The sequence below is a fragment of the Sprattus sprattus genome (genome assembly GCF_963457725.1).
Source record: "Sprattus sprattus genome assembly, chromosome: 7".
NCBI lineage: Eukaryota > Metazoa > Chordata > Actinopteri > Clupeiformes > Clupeidae > Sprattus > Sprattus sprattus.
In genome coordinates, this window is record NC_137926.1 from 6,575,854 (window position 1) to 6,592,247 (window position 16,394).

General features: G+C 46.4%; 1 protein-coding gene across 4 annotated transcripts in view; it reads left to right on the plus strand.

Moving 5' to 3' along the window:
• dennd1a (DENN/MADD domain containing 1A) overlaps window positions 1–16,394 on the plus strand; it is a 105,570-nt gene that overhangs the window by 76,331 nt on the left and 12,845 nt on the right. For all 4 annotated transcript variants that reach the window (XM_080842183.1, XM_080842184.1, XM_080842186.1 and 1 more), the window contains 6 exons: window positions 2,954–3,055; window positions 4,031–4,118; window positions 4,234–4,274; window positions 4,589–4,660; window positions 5,399–5,455; window positions 6,993–7,133. In XM_080842183.1, the coding sequence (XP_080698309.1) occupies window positions 2,954–3,055; window positions 4,031–4,118; window positions 4,234–4,274; window positions 4,589–4,660; window positions 5,399–5,455; window positions 6,993–7,133 (501 nt within the window). The remainder of the gene's footprint in view (window positions 1–2,953; window positions 3,056–4,030; window positions 4,119–4,233; window positions 4,275–4,588; window positions 4,661–5,398; window positions 5,456–6,992; window positions 7,134–16,394) is intronic.

Below are 16,394 nucleotides of genomic sequence, written 5' to 3' on the forward strand. Positions count from 1 at the left end.
CACAGAGCGTGTGAGGGCTCCTGTGGAGCCGGGGAGAAAAGGGGGGGGGGGGTGGTGTGGGGTTTTGGGGGGAGGCTACGGCAAGCCGGAGAGGGAATTATGTTGTAAACATCCATGACAGTGGACATTAGGATTAATGCTGTGTTAAACAAGTGCTCTTTTGTGTGGCGCCCAGCAATGTGTGTCAGTGGTATTGTGCGTGCTCGGTCACGTGAGCTCGTTTTCTAGCCGTGCCTATATGTGCCTCGTTTACGTACGTGGGTTTGTATGCATAGGAGGTGTAGGTTTACGATCCCCTGTGAGTTTTTTTGTGTTGGTCAGATTAGGTGAGTGTGTGTGTGTGTTTGGGACAAATACCCCATCCAGTACCCCTTCTTCATTGGGCTCTCCAGCCAGCACTCCTGTCATTTTGGTACAGCACTGCCACCTACAGGCGAACAGTGACAATTGACCATGTGCATTACTGATGTGTTTCCATGGTTTAAAAAGTTGATAAATGTGATACATCTTGAAAAAAACGTGGATAAATGTTTATTTATGTGATAAATCTTTAGTTGATATATGTATCTAAAGATTTATCACATTTGAAATTTCTCGAGGCTTTCATCGTCGTAGGTTGCCTTGAGTAGTTGCGTGTAAATAAAATAAAAAGTGTGCATTGTGTGCACAGACTAATCAGGGCTATACATTTCTTTGATGGTGGATGTGTATCCGAGTTTGTATCCGTTTCTTCTCTGTGCATGACGGTGTGTGTGTAAGTATGTGCTCTGTAAGAGGCAAAGATTATTGAGGAATGAGCTGAACTGACTGTATTTACACCGGCGCACTGCTGTTTGGATGTTGTTTTGATCTGCACTCCTTTGAAGTGCAGCGTTCTCCAGTGTCTGGTCTGAAGGTGTGTGAGTGGATGAAACCCTTTGCCTCCCATATGCTGGCAGCTCAGGTGTCACAGGCCTGTCTTCAGAAAGTGCCGTCGCAGTTCACACACTGGCTCCTTGACGTAGTGTGTATTTTTGGATGGGTAATGTTTATGTCTTTGCATATATTTATATATATATGTGTGTGTGTGTGTGTGTGTGTGTGTGTGTGTGTGTGTGTGTGTGTGTTCAGATGAGCAGTGGCTTTAGCTGCTGTTAGCCTCAGGCCCCTAGGCTGCTAATTAGTCTCTGTAATGAAGCCGGCAGTGCTCTTCTGAGAAGGCAACCGAACACACACACACACACACACACAAGAGTCTTCTCTCTTTCTCACACACACACACACACACACACACACACACACACACACAAACACACACACACACACACACACACACACAGAGTATTCTCTCATTCTCTCAAACACACACATACACACACACACACACACACACAGTCTTCTATCTCTTTCACACACACACACCTCATACACGTAGGCCCACACAGCACAGAATCGTGCATTGCATAGGTTCGTACAGGACATACAAACAGGCACAGGCACATATGGATGTTACCCTGAAGCATCCACACAACACAAACAAACAAACATAAAGGTAGGCTAAACCTGCAAAAACACACTGATGCACACACATCTTTGATGCGCAGCATTCCTAAGTGGCTATTGAGTGTACGCAAACCCTTATAGCAGATAACCATATACTATGAGCTACAGGTAGGCCCACACACCACAGTGCAGTGCATTGCACACATCCATACAAGACATGCTAATACAAACCACAGTGCAGTGCATTGCACACATCCATATAAGACATACTAATACATAAGCCATAATTCAGAGGTGGTTCCTATGCGATAGATTCCTGCGTTTGGCACTGGGGATATTAAAAGGCGTTGATTTCATAGCACAGTATCTTGAGGTGTTGTTGTTTTCCGTGCACATGTAGGTGATGTTATAATGTATTATGCAGTGGGACAGTTTCTTTTTTTGTACTGCTGGGTAGACAGTGCTGCTGTGGTGTTGGAAACTCCTATTGCAAAGAGTTAGCGAGGCGCTGGGTGAGTGATGCTTTGTTTACCAGACAGATATCCCTGGACTTAGTGGAGGAATACTGTCGTCTTCAGTCAGATCTCTGATCCTGAAGGAGAGCTATCTTTGATCTGCTTTGAAAGGCCTGTGCGAATGTGTGCCTTTTTGACAGATAGTGTGTGTGTGTGTGTGTGTGTTTGTGTGTGCGAGTGTGTGCCTCCAACAAACAGAGCAGCGGGATATCTAAATCAGTTTCAGCAGGGACCCTTTCTCTCCCCTTGCGATGTCCAGTTCTTCCTCCTGTTGATTGACAGGCCAGCAGTAATGAGCCACAACCAAGAGCTAACACACCTCTTCTTCTACTGTTCGACTCCACTCCGCAGGAGGGTGAGATCGTTAGCAGGAGAGTACGGCATCCATGCAGTGACCTGTAGATTAAAGCAAGCTGAACCTGTCAGTGTGGGAAAGGTATTAGAAGCCGCAGAGAACCTAAGAGGACACACACACACACACACACACACACACACACACACACACACACACACACACCTAAGAGGACATCACTCACGGGGAGTGTCACTGAATGCTTGTGGAGTCTGTGCCAGACTACGTTTGAGGGACAGCAGAGCACACACACACACACACAAACACACAGCGTGAGAAGGCCTCCATCTAGCTTTGAGTTTGTTGCAGGAGAACTTGGGATGGTGGGTTAAAGCTGTCAGGCTTGATGACATCCTGTTGTTGTACAGTGTGGCAGGACAAGAGTCTCGTACCAGAGAGAGTTCACTGGTAATGTTTCAGTTTTTCTCAGGCCTCACAGTACCGAACAGTACCGAACTCCTGCATCATCATACAATTACAGGGGAGAGTTGGACCAACAGTCTCTGTTCCAGGGGTCACATCCTGCCTCTAACCCTCCCTGTGTGTGTGTGTGTGTGTGTGTGTGTGTGTGTGTGTGTGTGTGTTTGTGTGTGTGTGTCTTCAGGAGGAGCCCATCACGTTCAGTGAGGAGGTGTTTGTGGCCCACCGCTCCAGCCACATGAGGCAGTTCCTGCAGAACGCCACCCAGCTGCAGCTCTTCAAACAGGTCAGCCAGGCTCACATACTCACACAGCTCACACACTCACATAGCTCACATACTCACACAGCCCCCATACTCACAGCCCACATACTCACACAGCCCCCATATTCACAGCCTGCATACTCACATACTCACATACTCACATAGCTCACATACTCACACAGCCCCCATACTCACACACTCACATAGCCCACATACTCACATAGCCCACATATACTCACACACTCACATAGCCCACATACTCACACACTCACACAGCCCACATACTCACACACTCTCATAGCCCACATACTCACACACTCACATAGCCCACATACTCACACACTCACATAGCCCACATACTCACACACTCACACAGCCCACATATACTCACACACTCACATAGCCCACATACTCACACACTCACATAGCCCACATATACTCACACACTCACATAGCCCACATACTTACACACTCACATAGCCCACATATACTCACATAGCCCACATACTCACACACTCACACAGCCCACATACTTACACACTCACACAGCCCACATACTCACACACTCACATAGCCCACATACTCACACACTCACACAGCCCACATACTCACACACTCACACAGCCCACATACTTACACACTCACACAGCCCACATACTCACACACTCACATAGCCCACATACTCACACACTCAAATAGCCCACATATACTCACACACTCACATAGCCCACATACTTACACACTCAAATAGCCCACATATACTCACACACTCACATAGCCCACATACTTACACACTCAAATAGCCCACATACTCACAGCCCACACACTCGCACAGCCCCCATATTCACATAGCCCACATACTCACACGCTCACACACTCACATAGCCCATTTCTAACCACGTAGATAGACCATTTCTAGCCACATAGATAGATGGGTTCTTCACTGTACTGGGAGGCACCATCAACTGGATAATACACTATTCTGTGTCTTGCTTGTAGTTCATAGATGGCCGTCTGGACCTGCTGAATTCAGGAGAGGGTTTCAGTGACGTGTTTGAAGACGAGATCAACATGGGGGAGTATGCAGGTGAGCCCACTCTCTCTTTTGAGAATCTAATTTCTGATGGGCAAGCTCATCCTGGAATTCTTCTCTGTGATTGGTTCGGCCGTCTTTTGACCCGTTATCTGTGCTTGGTTCACAGGCAGTGACAAAGTGTACCATCAGTGGCTGCTAACGGTGAAGGTATGCATACTCACAGACTCGCATACTCACAGACTCCTAAACTTGTTTTCTCATCTGTCTGTGAGGAAGTAGACTCTTATTAGGGTCTATTGCATTGTGAAATCTCAGTTCTTGTGTGTGTGTGTGTGTGTGTTTTGTGTGTGTGTGAGTGTGCGTGTGAGTGTGAGTGTGAGTGTGACTGTGACTGTGAGTGTGACTGTGAGTGTGAGTGTGAGTGTGAGTGTGACTGTGAGTGTGTGTGTGTTTTTTGTCATCAGTATGGTAGCTCTCCAGTAACCTTGTGTGTGTGTGGTGTGTGTGTGTTTCCTCAACAGAAAGGTGGAGGGGCAATATTCAACACCGTGAGGACCAGGGCCAACCCGGCCATGAAGACCGTCTACAAGTTTGTGAGTGCTGCTGCCACGAGTACCGTCACACACTCCTCCCAACTTTGTCTAACTAATGCACAGCTCACATTTCACATCAAATTAGCGTGATACACAGCAGTCTGGGTGTAAGAACACACACACACTTCCAGATAGTTCATCTATGCATTTACATATGTCAAACCCGGCATAAACAGAAGTAGGGACTGTAGGGACTGTCTCTGATCATAAGCACTTCCAGCATTCCCTGACAGTCGTCGGATGGACAGTTTGGGATCTCCTGTTCGGTAGAATGAAAGCAGGCAGCACATGAAGGGACAGGGAGAGAGAGGGATGTATGGAGCGATGAAGATGAGGGATGAAGAGAGGGATGAAGAGGGGGATGAAGAGGGGGAGCTGGAGGCAGGTATAGGGGGATGGAGGAGAGAGGGATAGCAGGCTGACAGATGAGGGTGTGGGGGTGGGCGTTCCCTTTCAGACAAAGAGCTACTTATCAGCTTTCACATGATCGCTAGGTGACAGCTGACGTGAACCACCCCTAAACACACACACACACACACACACACACACACACACACACATACACACATACACACACATTCACACTCACACACACATATTTACACTCACTCACACTCCCTCATACACACTCACACACTCTCACACACACACACGATTAAACAGCTCACATTTCATCCACTATCTGGCCTGGTCCCATTGCTGCCATAGTCACGCTGTGTGCATGTGTCTGCCCCACAGGCCAAAGACCACGCCAGGATGGGCATCAAGGAAGTGAAGAGTCGACTGAAGCAGAAGGTACCAACACTGGGGCTATGTGTACTGTGTTCATTAGACTGAGGGTTATGGGTAATGTGTTCATTAGACTGAGGGTTATGTGTAATGTGTTCATTAGACTGAGGGTTATGGGTAATGTGTTCATTAGACTGAGGGTTATGTGTACTGTGTTCATTAGACTGAGGGTTATGGGTAATGTGTTCATTAGACTGAGGGTTATGGGTAATGTGTTCATTAGACTGAGGGTTATGGGTAATGTGTTCATTAGACTGAGGGTTATGTGTACTGTGTTCATTAGACTGAGGGTTATGGGTAATGTGTTCATTAGACTGAGGGTTATGGGTAATGTATTCATTAGACTGAGGGTTATGGGTAATGTGTCCATTAGACTGAGGGTTATGGGTAATGTGTTCATTAGACTGAGGGTTATGGGTAATGTGTTCATTAGACTGAGGGTTATGTGTACTGTGTTCATTAGACTGAGGGTTATGGGTAATGTGTTCATTAGACTGAGGGTTATGTGTACTGTGTTCATTAGACTGAGGGTTATGGGTAATGTGTTCATTAGACTGAGGGTTATGGGTAATGTATTCATTAGACAATGATGTGTACAATGATTCCTGCCTCTTCTCTATTAAGGTGCATTGCGAATTTAGCCTCCGGTGTAACATTGTGTGCATTGAGACATTGTATGTCATTTTATTTATTTTATTTATATTTATTTTATTTATATATATATTTATATATATATATATATATATATATATATATTCAGTTGGTTAGGAGTGAAGTAGTGAGTAAGGAGAAGGTAGTGAAACCAGCTTATGGGTAATTTCTTTACAACATGTTTTATGTTGATTAATTGATATCCTTCTTTTCACAGGAGTGATAGTGAAGTATAGGATGATTTATTCAATTTGATTCTGAGAATTTTCCCAAGACCAAGTTTAGGAAACTCCTGGTTTTCAGATTTGGTCTGCTACTACTGCAGACCTAAGCGCAAAAACACAACACACACACACACACACACACAGATACACATACAAACACACACACACACACACACACACACACACACACACACACACACACACACACACACACACACACACACACACACACACACACACACACACACACACACACACACAGATACACCAACACACACATACACACACACACAGATACACACACACACACAGATACACAGACACACAAACACACACACACACACACAGATGCACATACACACACAGATACAAATACACACACACACACTCACAAACGGCTGTGATGATGAAGGAGATTCTGATTCTTACCAAGTCCCCTTGCGCCGACCGTCTCTCCTTCTCCCTGGTTTCATCGACACACTCCACATCCCTTTTCCCCTCTCGTTGTCACCTTTGACCTTATAACGACCCCTCTCTGCCCCCCCCCCCCCCCCCCCCCCGGCCTTCGCGGCTCTCAGCCGTGCCTGCCCCGTAGCCTGTCGTCTCTGCCCCTCACTCTGCACCAAGATCATTCCTGGCCATGCATCTCTCCTTTCCCCTCCGCCCAGGAGCTGACGGAGAACGGCTACTCGGCGGCCGGCGAGGACAGCCAGAGGCCGCCGCCCCCGCTCCCGCTCTCCCCCTCTGCCGACGGGAAGGACCTGCGTGCCTGGGACGACCGCCGGCCAATCACGGTGCACTTTGGACAGGTGAGAGCCGGGCCGGGCCGGGCCCCGGCCTTGGGAATGATCGCTGCTTTGTACAGGAGGGGTAGGGGGAGGGTTTGATTTTATTAGGCTGTTTGTGCTTGTGTATGTGATTGTATGTTGTACGTTTTGATAAAGTGTACTAGTGTGTTTTAGTACTGATGTGTGTGAACGAATATCTCAGACATATTCCTGTGTGCGTGTGCGTGTGCGTATGTGTGTGCGTATGTGTGTGCGTGTGCGTGTGCGTGTGTGTGTGTGTGTGTGTGTGTGTTTGAGTGTTGTGTTGGGCGTGTGAGAATCTGTTGTTGTAGTTGTTGCTTATTTTTGTACCTCAACTGTAAATAGAATCCCATAGATAGTCACTGCACATGCATATATATATATACACACGCCTGGTCTCCATGGCTACAGATGGCGGTGGCCCCTGAGTAAAGTAATCTGTCATGCTCTCACCTTGAGGATGTCGGGCGCCACACGTCTCTAGGCCCAATTACACCATCACACAGCGATGAGGCTCGCAGATGGTGATAATGTAACGGACTCTAACCAGCCCGCTACGATAATTATAAATAAAATGTCTGTATGGTAAAGGAACGTGTAGCGGAGTCGTGGGCACAATCTGTCATCAATTTATTCACCTGCAACACAGCAGTAAGGGGCGATTACACACACACGAGGGTAATGCTGGTATCCCTTTAACAGACTTCCAAACAAGGGTAACTAATGAAAAGTTTGTAAGCTACCATATGCTGTCCAGTGTTACATCCATTACAACCTACCAGCTACAACACTAGTAGTAAAACATACAGTGATCGTATAGTGTATTTATGTAAATGATAAAATTGCAACCATAGAAACAAACATAGTACATGACAGATTATAAATGTAAGTATTCACTTCAAATTCAAATATAAGTACACACTCAGGCTCAACATACCTGCAACACAGCAGTAAGGGGCGATTACACACACACGAGGGTAATGCTGGTATCTACACAATAATGAATTAGCCAGTTAGCACCCATTTAATGGCTAGACAAACATTTACATCTAACACGTATTAAACGCCGCTAATTTGCATATTCAACACGATACAATTACCGGATATGATAGACAACAAGCTAATATCACACAAAAAACACATATCATGGGAAACTTTGAAAAATACATACTACTTATTCATTTTGTTAACGGAGAACTAAAGACACCCAGCTTACCCCTTTAACAGACTTCCAAACAAGGGAAAGTCTTGAGGTGTGTCACACCAATTATCGCCCCATTAGCAACAACACCTGAGCCCAGTAGTGGAACCAACAAAAATATATACATATATGCAGAGATTTGGGGAAGTTCATAAAAAGCACTAAACTTCATTTTTTACATTGTTACATACTCCCCTTTGAACTTCACCAAAATATCACTACAAGCCCAATACTAAAAGACCTGTATCAGTATCACTGAACAAAGTATACTTCACAGTATACTGCAACATATGTGTTACCCAACTCAAAGGGAAAGCGACTATAGAGGGTTGTGCAGACCCCCCTACAGGTTACTTGCTACAGGTGTGCCTTATACACTACCTATCTAATTTCAGAATGACTACTGATACCTGACTGGGCATGAAAAAAATAATGATCACTCACTCTCTTGTTAGTGGATCAGTGTGCGTGCTTCTCTATGTGTTAATGCATCAGTGTTCTAGCTAAACTATGAACAGAACTGTTTGTGTGTTGAGCATATTGCTGTGTCATGTTCTGAATCAGCCGATTCATGGGTTTAACTATTCTTCCCACACGTGTTTTAACTACACTCACCCTACTACTGGGGGAACTACTGACAGTGGAAAGCTTCATGGAGGTTTGAGATCTCTGATCGTCACTATGACTGGCAGGCACATGGGGTTCTGGTAGAGGATTGCTTGGCTCACCAGTCTCTCCTGTGTTCAACTGCACCGCCAAGTCAGTGCCCTGTGTGTTAGAACCCTCAGGTATCTCGTTGAAGGCAGAAGCCTCTGCCACCCAACTGGCAGTCCAAACTGACTTGTCAACTTCTGAGTCTGTGACATGTGAATCTTCAGAAGATAAGTCGTTCTGTTCATTCCTTGACTCACATGATTCACTTAAGAATGATTCATCAACCTCATTTTCTGTCTCAATTGGCAGGAAGTTAGCCAAAAGAAGCAAGTTCCGATGAACGACGCGCTCCTGTCCATTGGAAGTGTTCCTGACACGGTAAGTATGGCACCTAGGGTCAGCAGAGACAACGACATATGGAGTCGACCCCCACCTATCTGCCAGTTTTCTGCGTCCACGCTCCCCTTTGTTCGCCAACAACACCCGGTCACCTTCCACAATGAAGTTGCCTTTCATCTTCTTGTTGTACTGTTCAGCTTGACGTTCTTGGCTAGAGAGAGCGTTGGATTGTGCAGTAGTCATAGCCTCCTTGAGATCTTGCCTCATCTTAACAACATACTGATCATAGTCAGCAATGTCACAGTCCCTTTCAGCACTCTGAAACATAACGTCAACAGGTAGACGTGGTACTCTTCCATACATTAAATAGAAGGGTGCATACCCAGTTGACTCATGTGCAGTGCAGTTGTATGCAAACGCCAGGGTCTGTAACATCTGCGGCCATCTCTGTTTTGCTCTTGGAGGGAGGGTTCTGATCATGCTACCCAAGGTTCTGTTGAACCGCTCAACGTTCCCGTTCCCCATCGGATGGTAAGCCGTGGTCCTAGACTTCTTCACTCCAGCAACTTGCAATAACTCTCGAATCAATTCACTTTCGAAATTTGCACCCTGGTCAGAGTGAATCCTTTCAGGGAACCCATAGACACAAAAGTATTTATCCCAGAGTGTACGTGCAACTTGCTTTGCAGTTTGATCGTGGCAGAGATAGGCATGGGCCATCTTAGTAAAATGATCAGTAGCTACCAACACATCAACACTTTTCCCATTCGAGTCCTCCGCTGACCAAAAGTCAATACAGACCAGTTCAAGTGGGCTCGTGGTTCTAATACTTTCAAGAGGGGCTCTTGCTTCTGGTTCAGGAGTCTTGCTGACCACACATCGCTTGCAGGTTTTCACATACTCTCTGACATCCTGTTCCATATCCGCCCAAAAGAACCTCTGCCTCGCCAAATACAATGTTCTGTACTGCCCTTGATGGCCCGCATCATCATGAATACCCTGCAGCGCTTGCTTGACTAACGAGGCTGCAACCACATACTGGAACCTTTTCTTCGCAGTCAGAGGGTCTTTGCTCACTCTATAAAGGAGTCCATCCAACATCTTGAGCTTGTCCCACTGCTTGAGCATTTTCAAGACTATGCCTGTCTCATGAACCCTTTCCCTTCTCGACGGTCGCCTACCACGAGTCACATAAAACAGGACCCTGGACAACGCCCTGTCCTGTTGCTGTTCGTCTTGGAGCTCCTTGATGGAGAACACAGGTAATGGACTTTGACCAGCAGTCAACTGCTGAACATCATGAGCAAGCCAAGAGACGGCTCTTCCTGTCGAGCCCATTTCCCACTCAACATGACCTTCAAGCACTGCTTTCACCTCATCATTGTCAAGTGAGTGGTGCTCCAGTGTAGTGGTGGGTGTGAGGCATTCGATACCTTGTTGATTGGTACTCAGTCTGAAGACTTCCTGTATGGTGTTCTCTTTTATCTGCTTTGCTTCTTCAAGCAGAGTTCCGTATGACTCAGACACCAGCCTCTTACTAACGTGACTCTGAACAAAGGGCTGCCTGCTGAGAGCGTCTGCGACAATGTTTTTTCTGCCAGGAATGTACTTGATACAAAAGTTGTACGGCGCTAACTTCGCCACCCACCTTTGCTCACATGCGTCCAACTTCGGTTTGGTCAGTATGTATGTTAACGGGTTATTATCTGTCCAGACGGTAAACTCGTGACCTTTGAGCCAATGACTGAATTTCTCGCAGACTGCCCACTTGAGGGCCAGAAACTCCAGCCGGTGTGCAGGGTACCTAGTCTGGGCATGGGTGAGAGACTTACTTGCGAAGGCAATGGGACGGGCCTTGTTTTCCCCCTCTGGCACCTGAGAGATGACTGCACCCAGCCCGTCAAGAGACGCATCAGTTGACAGAACGAAAGGCCGGCTGAAATCAGGATGAGCTAAGACAACTGACTCGAGTAGGGCGGATTTCAATAGTTCAAACGACTTCTGATGTTCACTCGTCCAGTCACTAGGCTTGAGTTTCTTAAAGGCAGCACTACCCCTCACCTGACCCTTGTTCTTCTTTGGTGTTGCAGTCAATGCAAAGAGAGGTTTAGCAATACCAGAACAGTTCTGAATGAAGCGCTGATAGTACATCACCATCCCCAAAAAAGACTTTATCTTCTTTGGAGAAGGCGTGGCATCATCATTTCCCATCAGTGCCTTTTCAGTCATGGCAACAATTGCCTGCACCTTTTCCGGGTCAGTTGATACACCACTTTCGTCAATGACATGGCCCAGGAACTTTACACTTCGCTGAAGGAAATGGCACTTCTTGGGCGCAAGCTTCAGCCTGTGTGCACTCAGCCTGCTGAACACCATCTCGAGCCGCCTCAAAGCCTCACCTTCATCAGGTGCAAAGACCAAAACGTCATCTAAGTAGCACAGCAGTGTCAAAAAGTTCTGGTCGCCGAAGATGTTGGTCATAAGGCGCATAAAGCTGGCTGGCGCGTTACACAGACCCTGAGGCATGCGGTTGAACTCGTGCAGACCCATGGGCGTGGTAAAGGCTGTCAGCTTCTTGTCTTCTTCACACATGGGGATATTGTAATATCCTGATGTTAGGTCCATGGTGCTGAAGAACGCACTGCCCCCCATAGCAGCGAGACAGTCTGCCTGATGGGGTAACGGGTGAGCATCTTTGACGGTCCTGGAATTCAGCCAACGATAGTCCACACACACTCTCAAATCACCATTCTTCTTCCATACGAGTACCAGGGGTGACGCCCACTCACTGGAAGACTTTCGGATAATTTCCATCTCCTCCATCTCAGACAGCACTTGTCTCAGCTTTTGGTAATGCCCTGGCGGAACACGCCGGTAAGGAAGTCTGAATGGACGGGCGTCCGTGAGGTGGATTCGATGGACAAACCCAGGGGTTTCACCACAGTCTAACTTGCTCCTGGAAAATAACCCCTCAAACTTCTGTATCAGACCGACTAACTGTCCTTTCCAGTGATCTGACACGTCACATGAATCAATGTCAATGTCACTCAACCCAAGTCTCTGCAGGGCGTCACTGTAGTGAGTCGGGGGTGAAGGAAGACCACTAGTGTCAACCTCACACACACTCTGGCTGTGCACCTGGAGATTCTTCGGAGAGGTACGAGTCACATTCACATCCAAGTCTTCTAAAGCAACACATGGAAAAACATCAGCCACTTTAGCATTTCGTCTCAATGTTACATGTTTGTCACTTGAGTTTATGATTTTAACAGGCACCCAGCGGTCTCCCGACATCGTGGCAACAGCTCTCCCCACCATGAGGTTTTTCTTGTGGGGCTGAGAACGTGGTGCATCAACAAAAACGGCACTTCCCTCAGAGACAGGTGCATTGGCTGGCAGCCTACCCCACACCAGATGTTCATGATGGGGCAACAATGTCACAGCTTGGGCCAACTTGACTGTTCCTACGATGTCAGGAATCACGTTCCCCTTCCACCTGTTAATTCCAGACAACATGTTAAGAAAGTGCTCAACTGCTGGGTCATTTGTGGATTCAGGCTTGTTCATGACACGCCAGTAACTCGGGGTTTGTTTGAGTTGGTGAATCAGGTGTTTAATCACATTTGAACCCAGTATCATTTCATCGTGCTGCCCTGGAACAACCAGTGTAGGTACACTAACTTCTTGTCCATAGACATTCATTTGTAACTGATACACACATTTAGGTTTGACTTGCACTCCGCCACAACCTACTAGCACAAGATCAGTATTCAAATGGCAGATCTCAGGACATAGGCCAGCACTCTGTAACTTTTGTTCCGCCTCTTCGCTCATTGTACAAGCCATTGACCCACTGTCAATCAACGCATGCAATGAGACTTGCTTTCTCACAACAACATCGGTATAGAAAAGAGAATCAGATTTCCTTAAATTATGTACATTCTGACATACTATCACACTACCACTAGGGGCAGACTTGCAACTGTCTTCATAAACTGAAAGCATGTCATCATCAAATCTGAGGGACTGACTAAATGCACCCACATTGCCCCCTCCAACATGTGGGTAGATCAGTTTTCCTGGGCGGGTGCTGTATGGTTGAGGTCAGCGGTCCCACGCACTGTGCACTCCCTTCTCTGATGTCCGACTGCAAAGCATGCAAGGCATCTCCTCTCCCTCATACAGTGTGATCTTGTGGAGTGAGCTTTGTCGCCACATACACGGCAGGGTGAGACCCGAACCCAGGGCCCTGACTGTGTAGCACCTTGTGGGGTAGCCTGGTTGGTCCTCTCCAGCACCCTATCTAACATACACAGGACACGCTCGAACGCAGCCCCCTCTCCACTCAAGGACTCACTAGGCCTGACTGGGCCGTGTGGGCTGGGCACACTCTGTCTCACCTCCTGTTCGACATCTACCGTAGAGTAAGCAGCAGCAGCAGCCACCTGGAGCGGTTTCACTTTCCCCAGCTTTCTCTTAGACAGGTACTCTCTTTGATATTCATCAATGGCCTCCTGCACTTCCATAGCCGTCCATCTACTCATTGGTTTGCCCTTAAACACACTGGACAGCTCAGCTTCATTGCAGTTCCTAATGAACATCATTGAGATCTCGGAACTCATATTTTCTAACTTCCTGCCCTGCAGTTTCAGGTGACGATCTGCCTGCTCAGCCGCTGTGTTTAACCGCACCCAATAATCCACTGGATTTTCTCCAACACTGGGTTGAGTGGCATAAAAGTCTGCCAACGGCAAGCATGATGCAGGACTCTCACTGAAGTAACGCCTGAGAATATCATATACCATTTCTGGCTGGACTGCATTGTCAGGAATGGAGCTACTCCTTAATCCCACCTTCACAATTTTCTTAGCCTTCCCCATCAAATGACTCATTATCTCATCAGCTTGATCAGAAGCAGGGTATTTCTTTTTTTTCAAATATATTTCCATCATCTCAATCCATTCTTGCACTGTGCACTTGTCAGATGCTTCACCTCTGAATACAGCAGGTTCACGGGCATCTGACTTGACAACTACATTTACTTTGGAGAGGTCCAGAGTGTTACTGCCATAACTGATGTCTCCCACCACAGGAGAAACTGGGACAGATGGAGGGGAAACAGGTTGATTGGGGGTAAACAACCGGCTGACTATTGAATCTCCTATCTGATTTCCTAATTCAGTAATCAGGTCACGGAGGTCGGCTAATGGGTCACTGCCACTGACAGGTACAATGGGTGTGGAGGATTTGGGCCCTACAGGAGATGGTACTACATGGTCTGCCTTTGCATGTGCATACCCTAAACTTTCAAGTGGAGGCGGTGTCTGTGTAAAAGGTGTGGATCCTACAGGGTGTGCAGCTATGCTCCCGCCCACTCCAAAAGTGTCTGTGAAATCCAGTTGTTTAACTTCCTCCCCCATACACGGCATTAGGCCTCTGCCTCTCCCAACACAAGGAGTCACATTACCAAAAAAATGTCCACTAGCCATACTGTAAGCAGAATATTCTTAATACAAAACTAAAATTATGGGAATTTTTCTCTCAGATATACACCCTTTTTTTTTATGAAATGAAAAAAAAAATCAATAACAAAATCTAAACATCATTCACTCATTGATAAGCTATTCACAAACGAACACTGATGACAATGAGGATTCGCTGGTCTTCGAACACAGTACCTTCACCACGCAGCTTGATCACGCAGACAACTTCACCCGGCGATCGGCGGCGGCTGATCAGTGGAATCCTTGAAAGGTCACGGCACCAGTTTATGTAACGGACTCTAACCAGCCCGCTACGATAATTATAAATAAAATGTCTGTATGGTAAAGGAACGTGTAGCGGAGTCGTGGGCACAATCTGTCATCAATTTATTCACCTGCAACACAGCAGTAAGGGGCGATTACACACACACGAGGGTAATGCTGGTATCCCTTTAACAGACTTCCAAACAAGGGTAACTAATGAAAAGTTTGTAAGCTACCATATGCTGTCCAGTGTTACATCCATTACAACCTACCAGCTACAACACTAGTAGTAAAACATACAGTGATCGTATAGTGTATTTATGTAAATGATAAAATTGCAACCATAGAAACAAACATAGTACATGACAGATTATAAATGTAAGTATTCACTTCAAATTCAAATATAAGTACACACTCAGGCTCAACATACCTGCAACACAGCAGTAAGGGGCGATTACACACACACGAGGGTAATGCTGGTATCTACACAATAATGAATTAGCCAGTTAGCACCCATTTAATGGCTAGACAAACATTTACATCTAACACGTATTAAACGCCGCTAATTTGCATATTCAACACGATACAATTACCGGATATGATAGACAACAAGCTAATATCACACAAAAAACACATATCATGGGAAACTTTGAAAAATACATACTACTTATTCATTTTGTTAACGGAGAACTAAAGACACCCAGCTTACCCCTTTAACAGACTTCCAAACAAGGGAAAGTCTTGAGGTGTGTCACACCAATTATCGCCCCATTAGCAACAACACCTGAGCCCAGTAGTGGAACCAACAAAAATATATACATATATGCAGAGATTTGGGGAAGTTCATAAAAAGCACTAAACTTCATTTTTTACATTGTTACAATAACATCTCATTGGGTGGGCTAATCAGCAACACCTATCATCAGAGAATCATCAGCGTGCTGTGCTGAGTGCAGATCCAGGATCAGTGATTGTTAGAGGGGGGAAATAAAATCAGTATTTCCACAAGTTAAGATGATTAATAGTGTAAGAGCAGCCATTATTTTGAGATAGGAAAATGGGTCCAGCAGTTATTTTGTTCCTCCCATAATATGTTCCTGCTTCTGCTTTAGCTCCTCCCCCTGAAGGATAACCGACAGCTTTTCTACTGATGTAATGCAATTCAATCCCACAATAAGCAGCGTCACCTCCAACCCACCCCACCCCACCCCACCTCACCCCCCCGGCCTCCCCCCTGGCCACACAGATAGTAAGAGTCGCCAGAGGGGGAAAACCCCCTTGAGCAGAACCCGTCTCAGAAGGGGGGGCAAGAGAGCGAGG